Source organism: Syzygium oleosum, unplaced genomic scaffold, assembly GCF_021117445.2.
Source record: "Syzygium oleosum isolate NSW1041296 unplaced genomic scaffold, Sole_v2.1 Sole_v2.07, whole genome shotgun sequence".
In the NCBI taxonomy this organism is placed as follows: Eukaryota; Viridiplantae; Streptophyta; class Magnoliopsida; order Myrtales; family Myrtaceae; genus Syzygium; species Syzygium oleosum.
In genome coordinates this window covers 6,330,885-6,353,070 of record NW_026607491.1, presented here as the reverse complement: position 1 = coordinate 6,353,070, position 22,186 = coordinate 6,330,885, and the positions used below count along the sequence as shown (strand labels likewise).

At 41.9% G+C, this 22,186-nt stretch overlaps 2 protein-coding genes across 3 annotated transcripts; one reads left to right on the top strand and one right to left on the bottom strand.

Annotated features, from left to right (window-relative positions):
* The first annotated feature begins 7,797 nt into the window (after positions 1 to 7,797).
* On the top strand, positions 7,798 to 10,891 carry LOC115674614 (zinc finger A20 and AN1 domain-containing stress-associated protein 8). Of its 2 annotated transcripts, none has more exons than XM_030597067.2 (2): positions 7,798 to 8,128; positions 10,007 to 10,891. In XM_030597067.2, the coding sequence occupies exon 2, from the start codon at positions 10,020 to 10,022 to the stop codon at positions 10,533 to 10,535; it is 516 nt and encodes a 171-aa protein (XP_030452927.1). In that variant the 5' UTR covers positions 7,798 to 8,128; positions 10,007 to 10,019; the 3' UTR covers positions 10,536 to 10,891. The 2 variants fall into 2 exon arrangements, with proteins under 2 accessions (XP_030452927.1, XP_030452944.1); XM_030597084.2 differs by having other exon boundaries at positions 7,799 to 7,875.
* Positions 10,892 to 12,629: 1,738 nt separating this feature from the next.
* LOC115677705 (uncharacterized) lies at positions 12,630 to 13,535 on the bottom strand. The gene has a single exon (XM_030600921.2). The coding sequence runs from the start codon at positions 13,533 to 13,535 to the stop codon at positions 12,978 to 12,980; it is 558 nt and encodes a 185-aa protein (XP_030456781.1). The 3' UTR covers positions 12,630 to 12,977.
* Between the last annotated feature and the right edge of the window lie 8,651 nt (positions 13,536 to 22,186).

Sequence of the window (22,186 nt, the reverse complement as noted above, 5' to 3'; positions counted from 1 at the left end):
AATTAAAAAATTTAGGATTGAACTCACACAAGTACAATAAATTTAAGATTTTTTTGGTAATTTTTCCGATATGTTTACATACATTTGCCCGGCACTCTAGCTTTAAGTAAACTCATTCCTCTTTTTATTTCTTAAGTATCAGCACCTATGAATTTATGATCTCGGTAAAATTTTTTTTATCTTATCCTACTCTAACTCTCAACTCACTCTCAGAACGTGGGAGTCGAACCTCACACCTGAAACTAAACGCTCCCGCCCCCAGCCTCTTGAGAAGGTGGGGATTCGAACTCCCCACCTCCTCCTTCCCATGTGGGAAAGGCGGCCACTGGGGCAATCCCCTGTGGTTGATCTTGGTATATAGAATTGGTAGAAAATGACGCAAAATAAGAAATTTCTCAATAACTAAGCATTTTAATACCTGTAATGTTATTACTCTTGATTCTGTACTAATTCATATATAAGTGTGTGTATATACATAACATGTTTGTATATTTCTATAACATGAATATCCGCATGACTTTCCTTCAATTTATTTATTTTTCTCCAATTTACAAAAGCAAAAAAATATACTCTTGAACATTGTAGAATGAGTGATCCTTTTCATGCCTTGCCTTTTCCAATTTCAGCTACCATTCTGTTTGCTCCTTTTCTTTTTCTTTTTCTTTTTTGCTGAAAAAAGATCATGATATGCAATTTATAATAAATGGGACATTACTGGAAGAATCACTTTATCTTTAACAAACTTCATATTGTTCCAAATTCATCTGCTGACGTAATAAATACAGGTAGATGTTTAAGTGTTTATGTGATTCAATCCTCTTACTTTTATGCCAACTGTCTTGATTTGTGCAATCAAGCGTTTCGTTTACCCCGTCACAACTAGAATTGTCAAACTAAAATTTCTTTGTTCTCCTCCATTTGTTTTGCACCAATTTAGCAGTCATTTGGTGCTGCATTAGCATCGCATGCCAATTCCGCCACACTGACAATACCGGGACATTGAATTAATTTGATGAGTGATGAGAGCGGTTGATCGAATGATGTAATTGCACAAGTCGAAAAAGTCAGAGGGCTCGATTGCAAGAAATAAAATTTAGAGGACTAAATTGCACAAACCAAGAATTCTAGAGGGCCCGATCAAACAAAGACCAAAATTAGAGACCCGTATCGCATGGACGATGAAATTTAGAGGACTAAAGCTGTACCCGGCCCCAGGGTCAATAATCAAAATCCAAGGCGTGTCAAATTACTCTGGTTTTGGACACGTTTGGATGGGCTGCTAGGCCATTTAGGCTCGATAAAGTGCTCGGTGACCTATGCCCGGCGTTCGGTCGGACCCGTCATTTTCGACGAAATAGGCCCGAGCCCGTGTAGAGCGAGTTTGGAAGAACTTTTGAAAAGCAGCTTTGCACTTGGAGCGCAAGTAGCTAAACATTGCAATTGGGCTAGTAAAAACTAAAAGGGTCAAATGATTGGAGACATGTTACTGCACCAACACATGTTGTTGGCTTCATTTTCATTAAGAATCAAATGCAGTTGTCCCACGATGGATTCGAATCAATATTTCCCTCGGGATGTTTCTGTCTCAACATCGAATCATGTGTTTGCATACGTGATATGGAATATTAAGAGGATGGCTATCTTCTTCTACTTCTTCTTCTTTTTTTTTGGGTGTTTCGAATTAAGTGACTGGAGTCTAGGGACTGACTTAAGAAAAATTGTCAAAGAAATCCTAAAATCTATTATACGGAGGTCGATTCAGTTTTAAAATTTTCAATTGTGCCAATATAGACCTATACCTTTTGACGATATGCAATTTAGTTCTAAACATCTCAATTGTGCCAATTTAGTCCTTAACATTTTGATGATTTGCCATTTTAGTCCTAAACTTGTTGATGATTTGTCAATGTAGTCATTCTGGCCAAATATCCAAATAATAGGTTTGGATTAGATTGGCAAAATTTCAAAATGTTTAGGACTATATTAATACAAATAAAGGTTTATAACTAAATTGGCAAATCATCAAAAAGTTATGACTGAATTGACACAATTGAAAAATTTAGAACTGAATCGACTGTCGTACAATATATTTAGGACTTTTTTGGACAATTATCCCGACTAACTTATGTAATCAAGGGATAATAACACAAATAGTCCTTGAACTTTAAGTCAATGTGCAATGTCGTCCTTAAATATTTAATTTATGCATTGTAATCCCTGAACTTTGGTATAACGTGCAATGCCGTCCCTTAACAAATATGAACTATTGGTAAATGTTCAATGTAGGTTCAAGGACCATATTGAACAAATTAAAAGTTTAGCGATAATATTGTACATTGGACCAAAGTTCAGATATTACACTGAACAAATTAAAAGTCCGAGAATGACATTACACATTGGATCAAAGTTTAGGGATTATTTGCGCTATTTTCCCTATAATCAAACACGTCCACAAAATAAAGTATCACGAAGGAAAAGAGTAATAATACCTTGAATTTAAAATCCGAGCAAACATTTTTCGAGGCCGAGGATGGAGAGAGACGACCATCCATTTCGAAGTGACGCAATGGCATTTCAAAACATTACTGGTCGAAAAATAGATATAAATATGTTAATTTACCACTAATAAAGAGAGTACGAAAAATTACTATGTTTGATATTGATTTTCGAATAGAGTTAACCTTTAGTAGAGGCTTCTTTTGGATCCATGGTATTTGGTTAAGAGTTAGCTTCACCAAAGGGAAGGAGTCGAAACTCCTACAAGAGTCTCCGCGATCTGTCAATTTGATATACAAACGTGTCGGTGCCCGCATGCACTGTACTCTCAATTCCCTCCAAATCTTTTTCTTTTCTCGGGAGGAGGAAATATCCTCCAACTGTTTTACATTCCGGTGATCTCGATGTCCGGACGAGAACTGAGATGAAGCCGCCTTTAGGGACATGCTTAGGTTCCGGCATCATCGTACGTCAGCGACCTCCTAAGAAAACACCAATCCTCATCCTCGTGCTGTCCACGCTCTTTCAATGGCGGACGACGTGTGTGTGTGTGTTTTTTTTGCCCCCTTAGCGAACGATGTGGCAGCCTTTCACCGATGGCAAAACCGTTACTACACAACAACAACGCGGGACAATCTCGGAACGCCAGGTCGGATGTCCCCTCCCCTAATGAGTAAGAGAGAGAGAGAGGGACCCTTACCGGTCGTCGCCTTTGGTCGATTGCCGGCCATTGCCGAGGCTACCGGTCTGATGGAATATATTGCCAAATTTTTAAAAATGTTTAGGATTAAATTAGTCAAATTAAAAAATTTAGGATTGAACTCACACAAGTACAATAAATTTAAGATTTTTTTGGTAATTTTTCCGATATGTTTACATACATTTGCCCGGCACTCTAGCTTTAAGTAAACTCATTCCTCTTTTTATTTCTTAAGTATCAGCACCTATGAATTTATGATCTCGGTAAAATTTTTTTTATCTTATCCTACTCTAACTCTCAACTCACTCTCAGAACGTGGGAGTCGAACCTCACACCTGAAACTAAACGCTCCCGCCCCCAGCCTCTTGAGAAGGTGGGGATTCGAACTCTCCACCTCCTCCTTCCCATGTAGGAAAGGCGGCCACTGGGGCAATCCCCTGTGGTTGATCTTGGTATATAGAATTGGTAGAAAATGACGCAAAATAAGAAATTTCTCAATAACTAAGCATTTTAATACCTGTAATGTTATTACTCTTGATTCTGTACTAATTCATATATAAGTGTGTGTATATATATAACATGTTTGTATATTTCTATAACATGAATATCCGCATGACTTTCCTTCAATTTATTTATTTTTCTCTAATTTACAAAAGCAAAAAAATATACTCTTGAACATTGTAGAATGAGTGATCCTTTTCATGCCTTGCCTTTTCCAATTTCAGCTACCATTCTGTTTGCTCCTGTTCTTTTTCTTTTTCTTTTTTGCTGAAAAAAGATCATGATATGCAATTTATAATAAATGGGACATTACTGGAAGAATCACTTTATCTTTAACAAACTTCATATTGTTCCAAATTCATCTGCTGACGTAATAAATACAGGTAGATGTGTCCATGTTTACAAGTCACCATTATGAGCCTCTAGTTGTAGATTATGGTAGAGTCAGGGATAATGTATAACTTTAGTCCTCGAGTTTAAGTGTTTATGTGATTCAATCCTCTTACTTTTATGCCAACTGTCTTGATTTGTGCAATCAAGCGTTTCGTTTACCCCGTCACAACTAGAATTGTCAAACTAAAATTTCTTTGTTCTCCTCCATTTGTTTTGCACCAATTTAGCAGTCATTTGGTGCTGCATTAGCGTCGCATGCCAATTCCGCCACACTGACAATACCGGGACATTGAATTAATTTGATGAGTGATGAGAGCGGTTGATCGAATGATGTAATTGCACAAGTCGAAAAAGTCAGAGGGCTCGATTGCAAGAAATAAAATTTAGAGGACTAAATTGCACAAACCAAGAATGCTAGAGGGCCCGATCAAACAAAGACCAAAATTAGAGACCCGTATCGCATGGACGATGAAATTTAGAGGACTAAAGCTGTACCCGGCCCCAGGGTCAATAATCAAAATCCAAGGCGTGTCAAATTACTCTGGTTTTGGACACGTTTGGATGGGCTGCTAGGCCATTTAGGCTCGATAAAGTGCTCGGTGACCTATGCCCGGCGTTCGGTCGGACCCGTCATTTTCGACGAAATAGGCCCGAGCCCGTGTAGAGCGAGTTTGGAAGAACTTTTGAGGGAAAAAACCACCAAAAACCCCAAACTTTGCCATCTGTGACACATTTACCCCGAACTTTTTTTTGTGACACCAAAAACCCCGAACTTTGCTTTTTGTGACACATTTACCCCAATGTATTTAGTCCATGGGCATTTTCGTCTTTTTTGCTTTTTCTTTTTTTTTCCTTTCCGGCGAGGGTCGCCCTCGCCAGATCGCCGGATCCGGCGAGGGGGGCCCTCGCCGGCGTCGAGCGAGGGCGGCCCTCGCCCGAGATCCGGCGAGGGCGGCCCTCGCCGGCGTCGGCGAGGTTCGCCCTCGCCTGGGCGAGCGAGGCGGCCCTCGCCCGACTCGAGCGAGGTCGACCCTCGCCGGCGTCGGGCGAGGGTCGACCTCGCTGAGCCGCGGCGAGGGCCGCCTCTCGCTCGCCCAGTGCGAGCGACCCCGCCGGCGTCGGGCGAGGTCCGTCCTCGCCCGGGCGAGCGAGGGCGGCCCTCGCCCCGATCTGGGCGAGGTCGACCCTCGCCGGCGTCGAGCGAGGGCGGCCTCGCGGATCCGGCGAGGGCGGCCCTCGCCGGATCGGGCGAGGGCGACCCTCGCTCGACGCCGGCGAGGGTCGCCTCGCCCGATCTCGGCGAGGGCCGCCCTCGCCGGCGCCGGGTGAGGGCCGCCTCGCTCGCCCGTGCGAGGCGGACCTCGCCGGCGCCGGCGAGGGTCGCCCTCGCACAGGCGAGCGAGGGCGGCCCTCGCCCGACTCAGCGAGGTCGACCCTCGCCCGACGCCGGCGAGGGTCGACCTCGCTCGAGTCGGGCGAGGGCCGCCTCGCTTCCCGGCGAGGGCGAACCTCGCCGGACGCCGGCGAGGGCCGCCCTCGCCGTATCCGGCGAGGGCCGCCCTCGCTCGACGCCGGCGAGGGCCCTCGCGCCGGATCCGGCGAGGCCCCCCCTCGCCGGAAAGGAAAAAAAAGAAAAAAAAAAAGAAAAAGCAAAAAAGACGAAAATGTCCATGTACAAAATACATTGGGGTAAATGTGTTACAAAAAGCAAAGTTCGGGGTTTTTGGTGTCACAAAAAAAGTTCGTGGTAAATGTGTCACAGATGGCAAAGTTTGGGGTTTTTGGTGGTTTTTTCCCAACTTTTGAAAAGCAGCTTTGCACTTGGAGCGCAAGTAGCTAAACATTGCAATTGGGCTAGTAAAAACTAAAAGGGTCAAATGATTGGAGACATGTTATTGCACCAACACATGTTGTTGGCTTCATTTTCATTAAGAATCAAATGCAGTTGTCCCACGATGGATTCGAATCAATATTTCCCTCGGGATGTTTCTGTCTCAACATCGAATCATGTGTTTGCATACGTGATATGGAATATTAAGAGGATGGCTATCTTCTTCTACTTCTTCTTCTTTTTTTTTGGGTGTTTCGAATTAAGTGACTGGAGTCTAGGGACTGACTTAAGAAAAATTGTCAAAGAAATCCTAAAATCTATTATACGGAGGTCGATTCAGTTCTAAAATTTTCAATTGTGCCAATATAGACCTAAACCTTTTGACGATATGCAATTTAGTTCTAAACATCTCAATTGTGCCAATTTAGTCCTTAACATTTTGATGATTTGCCATTTTAGTCCTAAACTTGTTGATGATTTGTCAATGTAGTCATTCTGGCCAAATATCCAAATAATAGGTTTGGATTAGATTGGCAAAATTTCAAAATGTTTAGGACTATATTAATACAAATAAAGGTTTATAACTAAATTGGCAAATCATCAAAAAGTTATGACTGAATTGACACAATTGAAAAATTTAGAACTGAATCGACTGTCGTACAATATATTTAGGACTTTTTTGGACAATTATCCCGACTAACTTATGTAATCAAGGGATAACAACACAAATAGTCATTGAACTTTAAGTCAATGTGTAATGTCGTCCTTAAATATTTAATTTATGCATTGTAATCCCTGAACTTTGGTATAACGTGCAATGCCGTCCCTTAACAAATATGAACTATTGGTAAATGTTCAATGTAGGTTCAAGGACCATATTGAACAAATTAAAAGTTTAGCGATAATATTGTACATTGGACCAAAGTTCGGATATTATACTGAACAAATTAAAAGTCCGAGAATGACATTACACATTGGATCAAAGTTTAGGAATTATTTGCGCTATTTTCCCTATAATCAAACACGTCCACAAAATAAAGTATCACAAAGGAAAAGAGTAATAATACCTTGAATTTAAAATCCGAGCAAACATTTTTCGAGGCCGAGGATGGAGAGAGACGACCATCCATTTCGAAGTGACGCAATGGCATTTCAAAACATTACTGGTCGAAAAATAGATATAAATATGTTAATTTACCACTAATAAAGAGAGTACGAAAAATTACTATGTTTGCTATTGATTTTCGAATAGAGTTAACCTTTAGTAGAGGCTTCTTTTGGATCCATGGTATTTGGTTAAGAGTTAGCTTCACCAAAGGGAAGGAGTCGAAACTCCTACAAGAGTCTCCGCGATCTGTCAATTTGATATACAAACGTGTCGGTGCCCGCATGCACCGTACTCTCAATTCCCTCCAAATCTTTTTCTTTTCTCGGGAGGAGGAAATATCCTCCAAGTGTTTTACATTCCGGTGATCTCGATGTCCGGACGAGAACCAAAGATGAAGCCGCCTTTAGGGACATGCTTAGGTCCGGCATCATCGTACATCAGCGACCTCCTAAGAAAACACCAAATCCTCATCCTCGTGCTGTCCACGCTCTTTCAATGGCGGACGACGTGTGTTTGTGTGTGTGTGTGTGTTTTTTTTGCCCCCTTTGCGAACGACGCGGCAGCCTTTCACCGATGGCAAAACCGTTACTACACAACAACAACGCGGGACAATCTCGGAACGCCAGGTCGGATGTCCCGTCCCCTAATGAGAGAGAGGGAGAGAGAGAGAGAGGGAGAGCGCTTTGGCTGGCGCAGCCAAAAAGAAGGGCCCCTCGTTAAATTGCGCAGAGAGAAGAAGAAAGGGAAGAAAAAGGTCTCTCTCTCTCCTCCCGAACCCACACTTTCTCTCTCTATTCGGCTCCTTCGCTTTCCTCTGGCCACGGCGGTCCCAAATTGAACGCGGGGGTAGGGTTCGATTGCCCTGAATTTCGGTTTCTTGCTTCCCCGTCCTCGTTTCGTATCGTGTTGTTCTGGGGGTGTCGATTTTTCCTGGGTCGCGTCGTGGGTGGTTGTTCTTTTCTTGCGAATGATCGTTTTCGTGTGCCCCTTCGCCTTTGAACGAGCAGAGGGGCTTGCCCGTGATGCGATTCTGAGCTCCGAGATCGGGCTCGAGGGGATTCATTTCTGAGGGCTCTGTTCATTTGCCCCCGACGAGCAGGTCCCTCCCTTTTTTCAATTTGTTGTCGATTGTTCTTTTGAGTTTCGGGTGTGTGCTCCTTCGTGTATTGTGCCTTTTCACGCGTAAAGCTCGTTCCTTTAAACGGAAGGAAAGAAGGAAATCTGTGATCATGCCGGAGGGATCATCGTATCGTATCGTATCGTATCGGGTGTTTTTTATATTTTTCATTTGCTCTTTGGATGAGTATTGGGGAAAGGGCATTGCAAAGTTGCAAACTTTAGAGCACATAGAGATAGGAAAAACGAAAGTTGATTAATGGGTTTAGCAAACGAGGGCGGACCGAAGATTGTGGAGCTGATGAGATTGACTTTGTTGATCAGTCGGAACTGGTTATTTCATGTGTTTGTCTGTGGTGGAATTTGAGTTATAGTTGAGATAGTTTTCAGCTCAAAAATGATTGGGAGGTCTTTGTGTGGACGTGCGCCATGGAGAGATTGCAGATGATTATCAAAAGATGTCTTTTTCAGTTCAGCAGACGTTACCGAACTCTATCTCCTTTGGCGTATTAGCTCGTCTACTGAATGATTTTCTCTGTGTTAGTTTACTAATTGTTTCAGTGATCTGCTAATATGTTGGGAGAGATTTGGGGTTTCAAATTTGTTTGTTCGTGTATGTTAAGGCGGTGTTCTGAGCTGTTGACTGATTTGAATCTCCACCTTGTCTGTTTTTTCTTTTTTCTTTTCTAAAAGTCATTGGTGTTCTTGCTCTGATCTGTACCTCATCTTAGAGTGGTTTTACTTTCTTTTTTGTCTTTGTTCTTTTCTTTTTGGATAATTTCGTCTTTGGTTTTCTCTACTCGGACATTCCTGATGAACTAGGACACATGTTTCTTTTGATCAATTTTGTTTGTTATTATCATGTCATGTAATTTCTTTTGATGAATGACCTTGGATAGTATCTTGTGACATTTGGTTCATATACAGATACCACAAGCTTCGACAAATGATCATGCAAATGATATTTGGTGTTCGAATTGTACATTTGATGTTAAGGTCTTTAAACGCAATTTAAACTAGAAAGTTTTTTGAGTGTGAAACTCTATCACATTCATGGAGACTCGAACACCTCCACCCGAATTGCATAAGTAATTGTAAGTGTGCATACACGTGTGCACTCATGATTCTGTGCTCTGCTTTCCCTTGATAGAAGTTCCTATAATCTTTTTGCCCAGATAGTCACTTCTGAGCGGCGGTGTTTATCTTAGAAACTGATATATTACTGTGATTGAAATGTGCTGACAATGAAAACCAATATTCTATGCTTTTCCATTACCCTTTTCTTTGTTAGTTTTTGCTTTAGAGAGGGAGTTGTAAAGGTTGGCATATTTCTTTCCCTTCCAACGGGATTTTCTTTTATCTATTCCTGGTTCTTGTTAGGAATTTGGTAACGACGTATTTGACACTAATCATCTATCATAAAAGCATTTTATTAAAAGCATTTATGGCATTATGCAATTAGAGTATTTTATCTTAAGATAGTTCTGAACCAAGAATCACAGCATTTGCTTTCGACTTTCAACGTTTTACATATTGTTGCATTGGCTGCTTAAACAAAGTTTAAGAGTCAGAGTAGACACTTTTTGAGCATAAATCGTATGGTAGCATTTTGGCTGGTCATCCAACAACTGGATTGAAGTTGTGACATTGTGGGTTGTATGCGACATGGTTTTTGTCTGGTGTCTTGTTTATGGGTTGAGATCGAATGGGTCAAATGGTTGTCAATATGTTTTGTGAATGGTTGGTTAATCTTCACTGCTTGATGTAGATTACATGTCATGGGTTTCACTGTGCATACTTCTGCATGTTTGGCACATATGCTTCCAGTTGGCTATATCAAACTTACGTAGGTTAACTGCAGGAGGATTGAGAAAATGGAACACGACGAGACAGGATGCCAAGCTCACCCCGAGGGTCCAATTCTATGCATCAACAACTGCGGCTTCTTTGGAAGTCCAGCTACCATGAACATGTGTTCCAAATGTCACAAGGACATGTTGCTGAAACAAGAGCAGGCCAAGCTCGCCGCGTCATCTATTGCAAACGCCGAGAATGGATCATCAAGCACTACTGCAAATGAACCTGTTGCTGCTGCCTCAGTGGACACACAGCTCAATACAGTGGAGCCGAAGACCATCTCCGAACAGCCCGCCTGTGATTCAGTGCCAGTGGTGACCGTCGAGAAGCCGAAGGAGGGCCCGACCCGCTGCAGCTCGTGCAAGAAGCGGGTTGGTTTGACTGGCTTTAGTTGCCGGTGTGGTAATATCTTCTGTGGCACCCACCGCTACTCTGACAAGCATGACTGCCCGTTTGATTATCGCAGTGCTGCCCGTAATGCAATTGCAAAGGCCAACCCTGTTATTAAGGCTGAGAAGCTTGATAAAATATAAGATGTGCGTAGGGAAGAAGAAGATTTAATGTGCTGAAAACCGATGCTTTGTTTCGACTCCATGAGTGATGTTCTTGGATCAGCTGCGTTATGTATCAGCTGTCTGCTTGGTTTGTTATATTTGCAGAGGGATGACGATGGTGGTATTAGGACATCTCCGCAGTAATGAAGAACTCTAAGATCCCAATCTTCTCTTGAGATGGCTCGAACGTGCCTTTAGCTCTCTGAGAATGTGGTGGTTTGATGGACAATGTTGCGGTTGGCTCTGTAATCTGTCTCTGCTTTTAAGATGTTCCGTTTTCTCTCTTGTACTGCACGGTCGAAATGGTAATGTGCAATCTCTCGTTCCCAAGGAAAGACATCCTTCGAATATCAGTATGTTTAGCTTTGTATATTGTGGCTATGCTTCTAAAGGTTTTTTACTTGTGTGTAAGGCATCTTTGGTGTCTTGTGGTCGTTGTTGCCTCTTGAGTTGCAGCGCTGAGCTCCTACTTCGTCGGAGCAGATTGGAATTGTTCATGTGACGGTGAAGTCGAGGTGATGGTGGTTGTGCTGGCGTGTTGTGGTGATTGAGGGGAGAGAGTGAGCGTTGACGGATAGATCAAGAGGGTCGGAGAGAGATTGAAAGCTCGAGAGGAGAATGATTGGAGTGGGATAGTGAGTGAGAGGCGAGGAGAAAAAAGACGAGAGGTTAGGATGTTTTTCAAGTACTAATGTAATGTTCTGGTTCAATCTCGGACCGGTTCGGCGTCATTTCTCCCTGTTGTAGGTGCCTGCTCTGAAAGCTTTTTCTATTCAAACTTCAGAACTTTTGTTATAAGCATCATTTATTATTTCAGTATAAGTAATACCCTGGAAGCTACACGAGTGCTCCTCAGAGTATCCATCATCTGTCGCTCGTGTCGCCTCCATTATCATAACACGGATGACAATGTACCATCTCTATGGCCACCTCTGGCAACGACACGCCATCTTGAAAATCAACTCGTCCATCACCTACTCTCGTCGACGACGCAAAAAGAATAGTCAAGCGAAGAGTCTCTCTCTCTCTGTCTCTCTCAAGTGCGCCCCTAGCTCTTCTCCTCCCTCCTCCTCCATTATCATCATTGACGACATACCATCTTAATGGTCACCTCGTCAATCACCTTCTCCATTCGTCTCACAACAAATCTTGGTCGAACAGCAGCTCCTCTCTCCCCCAACACTTCCATTACCGTGGACGATGAGCACCTAGCTTACCATCTCGAAAGATAACTCTCGAGTCACCTACTCCTTTCGATGCTGCCATGGCTAAGTTCAGTTGGACAGCACCACGCTCTCTCTCTCTCTCTCTCTCTCTAACCGTAAACCAGTGTCCATTATCATAAAAAGTGAACCAATTTACCGTCTCGACGCCCAACTCGTCAATCACCTGCTTTCTCTGGCGATGCAACGACAAAGATCAATCAAAGACTCTCTCTCTCTCTCTCTCTCTCTCTCTCTCTCTCTCACCATTACAGGCTTGTGTCTCCTACTCCACCCTATCACGGATGGTGAGCAAGCATGCTAGTTAACCATCTCAACGGCCAACTCGTCAATCAATTCATCGCTTCAACAACGCACCGCAAAGGTCAATTAAAGAGCATAGGGAGGGACGACCTACACTGCCACCGTCTGGGATTTGCATAATCCCCACATCCACCGCAAATGTTTGCGTTTAAATCATAAGTACTTGGTCCACCTGTAAGTGTACGACCCCATCACCATTGCCTGGTTGGTGTGCCAGAAGTTAGCAAGTATCTTCACATAAAATAGCAAATGCCTAAAGCACTAGCCGGCCAGAGGTTCACTCATGCCATGCTCAAACTTGTACCTTCATGAAAGACAATATACCCCCTTTACCACTAGGCTATCACGCTCGACAGCATTGTAAACAAAGCAATTGCTAATAAGAAAACTGGTACTGCTTGAAAGGTGATATCAAGGCATACCGGCAATCGAAGTACAGAGAGCTCAGTCGGACTGCATGCGTGGCACATTTTTTCGTACTCTGTATGATTGCTTTTAATGAAGCAAATCCTATAGCAACCTCATCCTCAAAACTTTTACTGAAGAATTCCATGAAAAGCGCAAAAATGCATTTGAACAGGTCAGAGAATAAGCAACTTTCGGCACAAAAAGAGAGGTGGATGAACCATCTTACAAACCGTAAGGATCATCAACAGAAGCGCTTTAGGGCAACAGAAACCAGCAAGGCACTTCAACAGCAGATGAAACACAGAAGACAACACAATCAGATGTTCTCATACTACAACGGAGAAAATTTGCAAAAGGATTAACCTTTCGGATTAAACTGTTCTGAAGCCAAAACCCTAAAGTTCCCTGTTATTTCCTAATGTCTACACTAAAACGGCCTGTATGCCGCTCACAGCTACCAGTAGAAACCATTTAGCAATCAGGAAAGTTAGAAAGTTATTCCTCTAGATTCAGACTCAAGGTACTTGCAGATCCTTTCCATGACTTCTCTACCTTTGATGCTGTTCTGCAAGAACCGGTCGGCACAACGTTGCTCCACCTTCTCGGCCATTGACGCGAGTGCCGATAGCGGCTTGATCCTAATGCTGGTCTCCTGCTTGCACACTGTCCACCCACTGGGATTATCTGGGTGGGGGTCGTACCGAATCCTTTCCTCCACCTCTATGAACTTTTGCAGACTGATGTTGCGAGTGGTCAGTTGCATCGACCGAGATTGACCATCAACGACTGTTGATTCAACACAATGGCATATGTCCTGACCCACGATCTTGCGGACAAACCAGGGCCCAGGAGCATGGATCGTGATGGCACGAGTTGTGAAGAGCTTCCCTGATTCGGCGTCTAGCTTGTGGTTCAAGGTGTCGACATCAAGAACGTGAGACAAAGTGCGCTTGTTCTCAGGGTCAGCAAACTTGCGCCAAGATGCAGACGTTACAATCTCCCAAGGGTGCTTGTACACATGCTCTTGTGCGTAGGCTTTCACCATCTCTTCTTTTGTAGCACTTCACGTAACAAATAATACAAGTTAGTCACTTAAAAGGAATAGTAAAACCATCTGCTTTCACCAGACGGAACACGTCTCGACTCTCGAGATGTGCGATAATAATGGTACCGAATCAAATGCACGGCCTAACAGATAAAGCAACCAGCTTGCACAAAAAGTGAAGCAACTGCAATTCTCAAGTATGCATACGAGCATCGGCACACATCATCTCCACAGAAATCTCAATTATCCCAAACTGCAATAGAGGATTCCTGCCTGCTTCGTAGGAAATGGACTAAACCCATCAAAATCTAATGCCTGTTCATATCGAGGCAGCGCAAGTATTCAGGATCCCAACAAAAAAAAAAAAAAACAAGAAAACATCGTGTTCTTCCGAGGAAAACTAATGGATCCTAGTCTAAGGTTTTTCGCGAAACCAGCCTACGCCAAGCAAACCACCAGACCCTCCAAATTTCAGCAGCTTGGTATGGAAAAAAGCACCGAAATTCTAACAGCAAAAAGACACCGTTAAGAGTCCATAAAAGAGCAAGCTAAACATCTTTATACACAAATTGGTTTGCAAAAACCCCACAATAGAGAAGATTGTACCACCCTAATCATACCCAAGAATCCAAAATTCGTGACGAAAACAGTAATCAACTAATCATCCTCTCAATATCCGAAACGCAGCTAAGAATCGCCACCCAACCCTCCAAAACCAACCATCCCCAGCTCAAATCAAGATGGGTCTCATCAAGAACCCGGGGGGGTGGTGGTGAGGATCAGCTCCCCCCTCCCAGCTCGCCATCTCGACCCGCGAGACCGATTCACGGGCGCGTCGCCGAAAGCATCAGGCGCCCCCCCAAGAAGCGCAGACCCACGAGCTCGAAAGTCCGAAAGAATTCAAAGGAAAACCAAGATAAGAATCGAGACGCACCTGGCGAAGCAAGAGACGCGAGACGAGGGAGCGGAATTGAAGAAGATGGAAATGGATTTTCTTGATGAAGGGGAAGAAGGTGAGGGAGAGAGAGAGAGAGAGAGAGAGAATGTGGAAATGGTGGCAAAATACAATGGGCAAACGAGCGGTGATTCGGCGCAGTACGCACGCACTAAAATTTCGTTCTTTTTTTTTTATTTTCTTTTCCCTTCTTATTTTTAGTCAAAGTTAAATATCGTTATATATAACCATTTCAAAATTTATATCCCGAATCGAATTTCACGCCGTCGCCGACTAACTAATTTTTCCTAATCGAATTGGAAGGATTCGCGAGAAATTAAGGGCTCCGTTTGTTTCGAGATAAATAGATAAAATAATCGCTTATATCGCTTAAAATAATAATTTATATTTAAAAAATTTCATGAATGATGATCAATTTTTTTATTAATTCATTTTTATAAGCTATATACAAGAGATCGTTTTTAGAAAAAATATTTTCTCGCTTATAAATTTTTCACGAAATAAATGAAGCATGGATTCGAGTTCGAGCACTTGTAAAATGAAGTTTCCAAGCCAAATTTAATGAGGTGATAAATAATTTACCCGATTCTTGGAAAAGATAAGTCCATGATTATTTGATTCGTGTATATACTAGTATGCGCCATTAATTTTGTGGATAATCATGATTCATTTAAACCCTAGCTCGAGTGGGTCAAAGTCAATGTCAATCTAGGGCCGGACAATGGTGGGCCGGAGCTCCATCAAAAGTGAACCATGGGCCGACGTGACGGACCGGCCCATGTGAATGTATGTTACACCTAGCCATTTCATTAGGTTAGGCCCACGGATTCTGTATACGACTGAAGTGATTAGGTGATGACTAGTGAAATGACGACTGGCATGCTCGGGAATTCACTTTGATTTTTTCTTTTCTTTTCATTTTCAAAGTTTAGTTGGAGTCTTTGGTAAATTTAAGGTAATTAACTATCAGAACTTGACTATAATGTCGTGTTAGAAATTCCCATTTCAAAGGTCAAGTTATTAAGTGGTTGAATGTTACTTATATGCGCTATATTTCAAACAAGGCAATTGACTATTAGAACTCGATTATGATTTTATGTTAGAAATATTTCATTTCAAAGGTCAAGTTATCAAGTGGTTGAAAGTCGTGCGCAGTAGATGAGATACTTTCGCGAATATAATTTGAAGGTCATTTGGGTGCACCTATTTTCATAGAGCGCAGATCAAATCGTTTTTGTCTAGAAAAGCACAGTCACTCGATGCTAACAACTTCCTTTCATAAAGAGAAAGGGTGGGAAGGAGCAACCCGAGTTGGCAACTCTTTTAAGCGTTATCATAGGAGTTCCACGCTTTATGGTAATAAGGCTGAGTCCAGAAGTAAGAAAATGCTTCTCATACTTACTCTCCTTAAGTATGCTTTAGCTGAAATTTTAAGTATCCGGTCAATCTAAAAGTTGCTTCGACTAGATTTCCGCCAGATTAAACTGTTTGACTTCCAACTCTTGAGTACTACTTAGGTTTGACTCGAATCCTTTTGTCTCCCATTATAAACGATTATATAATTAATATATCAAAGGTCATATGTTAATTAATATCCATAATACCATTCCCGTAAATTAAGATATCCTAGTCTTAATTAACTTGCGTAATCCATGCGATTAAAGAATTTGGGGACTGCACTTTTTTGTGCAATGGCGTGAGATGCATGTTGTCTTCCACCAATGTGGTTGAGGTTTCTGGGATGGTTAAATATGTTCCTCAACTGACGTGGAACCGTCGCCCACATCAAAAACAAATGCTGCACATGATCTTCGTCGATGTCGAGAACACCAACATAATAAATGGCTCGGTAATAATAACGCAGGAACCGCTCGATTGTATAATCTCCACTGCAAAATCAGTACATCATCCGACTCGTTATCGTGTTCGTGCGACATGCATAGGGCTAATCGAATGTGTTGCTTTGACTGTCGACTCGTGTATCTACGCGTTTCGAAGGATTAAGACATTAGGCAGCTGTAATACTTTGATGGTTGAACGTTTGGAACGAACCAGACAAGCACGTTAATGTAGAAGAACATGAAAAGTCCAACCTTTTCTTCTAGGGGCCTATGAAAGTCAAAATGTTCGGTTCTTTGTATTCGCTATCATTAATTAAGGAACTTGAAGCTTCACTCGGGAAACCACAGGTACTGCCACTTATAGAGAATCCCAAATATTTTTTTAAAAATGACTACAAATCAAGAATATTATATGGTAATCTCCTGTTGCAGAGACGTCCAGGAGAGTGATGAACATCTCATGTATGCAAGCTTGATGAAGTCAGCACAACCCTCATTTGTCTTTTCATGGTTAGCATCTGTTTAAAGTAAAGAAGCATCTATTCTAAAAAGCTTTGAGCTCTTACGTATGAGGCACATCAGCTGTTACATGTTAACGCTCTCTTTTACACGACTATTTAGTAGGATGCATCACGTTTTGGCTCTTTCGTTTTTTTTTTTTTTGTTGCCGAGACTTAAAGAATGATTGGGGCTTACCCATGACATACAAGGAAGGAGAAAAGAGATTATGAAATGGGGTATAGCCGCAATCCGGTAGCTAGCAACGTTGACATAACAGTCCAAGAACAAGTCTTTGGTCACCCACATACGCACTCAGTACAAGAAAGTTTGATCTCACAAGAACCATATTCTTTCTGGCCCTAACGCCCCCCCTCTGCCTCGTCTAATAGTGGCGACAGAGCTCAGGCCGGTGGACGGAGCGGGCAAGCTTAACCTTCCAAACTTGGAAGCAAATTAGCTGTTATGTAGAGATCGGTGACTAGATCGCAATAGTAACACCTAAATCTCGTCGGGGAGAGAGAGAGAGAGAGAGAGAGAGAGAGAGAGAGAGAGAGAGAGAGAGAGAGAGAGAGAGAGAGAGAGAGACCTCCTGGTCATGCAATTGTTGACAGCGTGGTGGCGGTAGTGGCTACTTTGTTGGTGCGACAACAACAGCTCTATACGATTAGGAGAGGAAGCATAAGGGAGGGAGAGAGAGTTACATAACAACTGAACTTCACCAGAAAATAATATTGACGAAAGATAAATGTGATAATCTAACTCAAGCCATCTAGTTTTGATATATTAAACTAGAGTAAATGAATGCAGCTATAAAAATCGAACCGTTAAAAAATGATATAAATCATTGATCGCAACGAGACCACCCACACCATGTTTTTAATTACATAGGCCATACACTGTCTAATGAGGAATTTGTACTACTCATTAACACAAAAAACTATAGGTCTTGCACATATAATTCGTGGGCAAAATTAAACACAAGAGAAAGCCAATCTGAGTTCTCTGTGAATTTTATCATTAGAATCTTTAGTCATAAGGGCGCTTAATCCAACCACTGGGGTTTGCCCTAGTGGCCACCCTTCCTACTTGAGAATGAGGAATCCCCACCTTCTCAGGGCAGTTAGGAGTGGGGACGTGTAGTATTAGATGTGGGTTTCGACTCCCACATCCTGCAAGAGGCAGGACAAAAGTCTAAGAGTGAGTTGAGAGTTAGAGTAGGACATACCAAAAAAAAAAAAAGGCACCTAACCCTAATCTCCAAGTCCCTTGTACGTAGTCAACTATGTACCTTGCGGGTTTAGATAGCGCAAACTGCTCATTAATTGCTTCCTATCCTCTTCTTCTAAAACTCAAGTTTTGACTTTCAAATCAATGTCTCATATCAATGAAGCTTTTATTCTAGCCAAGAAAAAAGAAAAAGATTCAAAAAAAAAAAAAAAAAAAAAGAAGATGAAGAAGAAAAAGAAAAACTCTCATGTTTTTATTAACATATCCTTTTACTTCTTTCCAAACTCGTCATCTTCTTGTGCTTAGCCCACCCAAGATCGATTGACCCTGAAGGGAAAACATCCACTTGTGTGTGTTAATTGTGACCAGTAAGAGCAGCATATATCCAGTATTATTTTATCCAACAAACGAATGAAGTTCCATCTTATTCTTACATTAATCCTCAGCACACGAAATTATTGTTATTTCCCGTTACAAATCCCAGTGAAAACTTTCTTGCAGTGTTCTCATATTCTCGTTGATCTCAAGTAAAATCAGCTGCCTCATCACAAACCGCGCAAGCATTTTTCGACTCCATAACTACAGCCGATCCAAGCTTATTAATTGCATCTATGAAAAGAAAGACATGTTCATCGCATAAACGGCAAGAAATCCGAGAATATTTTCCTCGTCTTGGTCGGTCTTTTTGCAACACCAGAATGCATTAACCTTCTTCAGTCTTTCTTGTTGCCTCATGAACTCAAAGAGACAATGGAGAGAGAGAGAGAGAGAGAGAGAGAGATTGTAAAGAATTTTTAATGTATTGTTTGTGTCTCTCGGGCACTATCTTTGTCTTCGCAACAAACCTAACCCTACCCCTAAACCCTAACCCTAACCCTAACTGGGTTTATGTGCAAGAAAACAAAGGGTTTTCTCCCCCTTTAAAAATAAATTCAAATCCAAATCAATTCAAATAAAAATTTTGAGCCATAACGTGAAAATAATCCTTCAATTTCGAGGCGACACGAGCACTTTCCCGGCGTTTCCTCCCACCCCTTGGAAACTCTCAATTTCTGCATGGGTTCTCGTGAGCCTCTTTTCCCAACATTGCCCTCCCCCCACCATTTTATTTCTTGGACATGCCATCGTTCGTTTCAACATTTTTCTCATTTTTAGACAGGGAGGGTTTTCATTTTACTTTTTTGTCTTTTTTAAGGAGAAAAACAGCCATAAGTATTGACCAATATAGGAGACAAGTAGGTTTGCAAAACCACACACGTATGGATATATACGTATTGCGGATCCCAGTAGTGCTTTTTCGGGGTTGTGGAATTACATCTCTTCTTTTCTCGAAATTATATCAGTCTGTGATATTGCAGAAAACATGGTGGTGGTGGTGGAGTAGCCCTCTGCAGAGTTGAGAAACTTGGAGGCTCAGTTATAATAAAATAAGGTTTCTTTTGTTAATAAAGAGACTCTTGGAAGACTAGTCAGTCTATGGAATAAGGTTATATCGACTAGTGTGTTGAACGAACTTATTAGGTCTGATCATATTCGGCAAGTTATTCCTTAAACTCTAAAGATGAAGTCTTGATATCCAAACTTTTAATACCTCATATGATTTCGACACATCATGCTCATATTAATCAACTTTAAATCACGATTTTTCGGTGTAATTTAAATGGCATAAGTACTCATAGATACTCATGAGTTGCTAGCTTTTGGATTATTCGTGTTGTCTGATGGAGTCTCATGAGATATGCTGTAATGCAAAGTTTAGTCCACATTAAGATACAGAGGAGGAATAGATGTTGGTAATTACTGTTTGTTTTAATAATCGAAATAGCTATTTCTCCATTTGGCTTGACAGAGGAACAATGAGAGTAAACTACACGAAATGTCTATATAGATGTCTCTCTATTCTCACTCTCTCTCGCATCGTGAGTTACCACTAATCCATTGCCGCCTATGATGCCATCGGCGAACATGTGACCATTGATCAGATGAGGGTAGGCAATATCATCAGGAGTTGCTAGTATCCATCCCACCGCCCGTCGATAAAGAGAGAGAGAGAGGAGGAGGAGATAGCTGAATGTATATACTTCAACTTTATGCCAATCGCTTTGTTACAAGCTGATTTCTGGCTCACATGATCATTCACGTTCGAACCCTAGAATGTGACTTTTGAGTCTTCAATACTTATTACACCGGTCTGTACGTAGAGTCATTGAAAGATACTGTTATAGTTCCCAAGCAAAATGCGTGCATGATTCTACTTTTGAACACCCATCAACCGGTACCAGTGAAAGGGCACGTCCTTTGGTGAAAAACGAAGAAGAAAGTAAAAATAATAATAATAATTATTTGCTTTTTTTTTTTTGTGTGGGGGTCATCATGTGGTCAAACCTAGCTAGCTCCCCCCTTTATTTACTGTTTCCAAATGTTGAAAAGAAAGCATGCAACCGGAGAAATCGGCTCAGCCTGTCACTCCGACTTTCCACAGGAAGAGTCCAAAAAGGGCGAGGGTTTTCAAGAAGAAAAAGGGTGGGGGTGGGGTCCGGAGGAACTGACACGTGTCAGTCACATTCCTGCGAATTTGGCCGCAAAACCTGAAACGGCGTGAGGAGGGTGTTTTCTTCCTGGGGTTGGTCCAAATTTAATGAAGGTTTGGTCCTTTTTCCTCTTTTCCGCTCCAGAAAATGGCCGGGTGGCGAATCCCCACCAACACGTCATCTTTCTCTCTTCATTTCCCATTTTCCCCCCACAGTTCTCGAGAGAGAGAGAGAGAGAGAGAGAGAGAGAGAGAGAGAGAGAGAGTCTGAGATTCTTGTTTCTTTGGCCACACACTCCAATGGCAAGTTTGCCTATATTCAAGTCTTTCTCCTCTGTACTTCTTCTGCGATTATCATCGTTTATAATATGCATAGTTTTAGGTTTACTTTGGTTATTGAGTGGCAGAAAATGGGTTCTCTTCTGATATTTCTTGCTCTGCTGTTGTTTTAGGGTTAGGAAAATACGTGAAGCCCCTTCTTTTTTCTTTCTTTTAAAGGGTGTGAAGCGAAGAGAGCGAGAGACGTGGGTCCTGCCTCCCCTCTTTCTGGTCAACATATTCTTTGTTTATAAAGTATTCTGGACGAGAATTTTGGCGGGAAGTGCGGTATCATCAACGATATGAGCAGGTATTGTTCTTTGTTTAAGGAAAAGAAGTTCTGTCTTTTGTTGTATTGTTTTGGGTGTTATGTATGTGTGGGGGGGTTTGTTTTTTTCCACGGGTGGTGTTTCGGATTCTCTCTGCTGTTTTAACTTTAATTCCAAGGGCAGACACACACGAGGACACACGGTCAGAGATTTCTCAGTCAGTTCTAACAACAGATTCGCTGACATATAAAGAAACTTTGCATGTAATTCCATTCAAAAGATGGCTCTTTGAAACCTTTTCATGATTCCATTTCTGCAGAGGCTCTGCTCCCTCCCTCCCTCCCTCCCTCCCTCCCTCTCTCTCTCTCTCTCTCTCTCTCTCTCTCTCTCTCTCTCTCTCTCTTCACATCTTGCATGGGTGTGTATATATACATCACATGGATGAATTCACAACTGTAGTATATCCATGTATTTCAAAAGTAGAATCCACCCAATCTATCAAAAAACATCATGGTACTAAGTGTAGGTGAAATAGCAAAGTACTTCCATATATGTTTTCGTTTGAAAGGAATGGAATCGGCAAATTTTACAACTATTGTGTCCTAGTTGCACTACTCACAACCTTAGTGATTTGAAATTGGTGCAGTCGTTCTTGTATTAGATTTTATTTAAGGAAACTCTGACATTAATAGGTCAGATGTGTTTCAACATGTTTAATAATATAACCGTTTTATTTTGTATAAGTGACATAATATAGAGAAGTCCATATCTATATGCTCAAAACCTTTTATACTAAAATGTTTTAGTTAGCTATATGTAGGCAGTCGCTTTTCACCTTATGACCATAATGTTTGGTGATTTGATCCTAATCTCTCTCGTGACTGACTCCATCCATGATTAAGCAAGATCTGGTTTTCACTGTGGATATTTGAGTGAGCCACATTTGCCTCGGTCGAGGACGATAGGGCCTCGTCGAGCCACCGCCAAATCTATCTCCGCCAAGTCCTGGC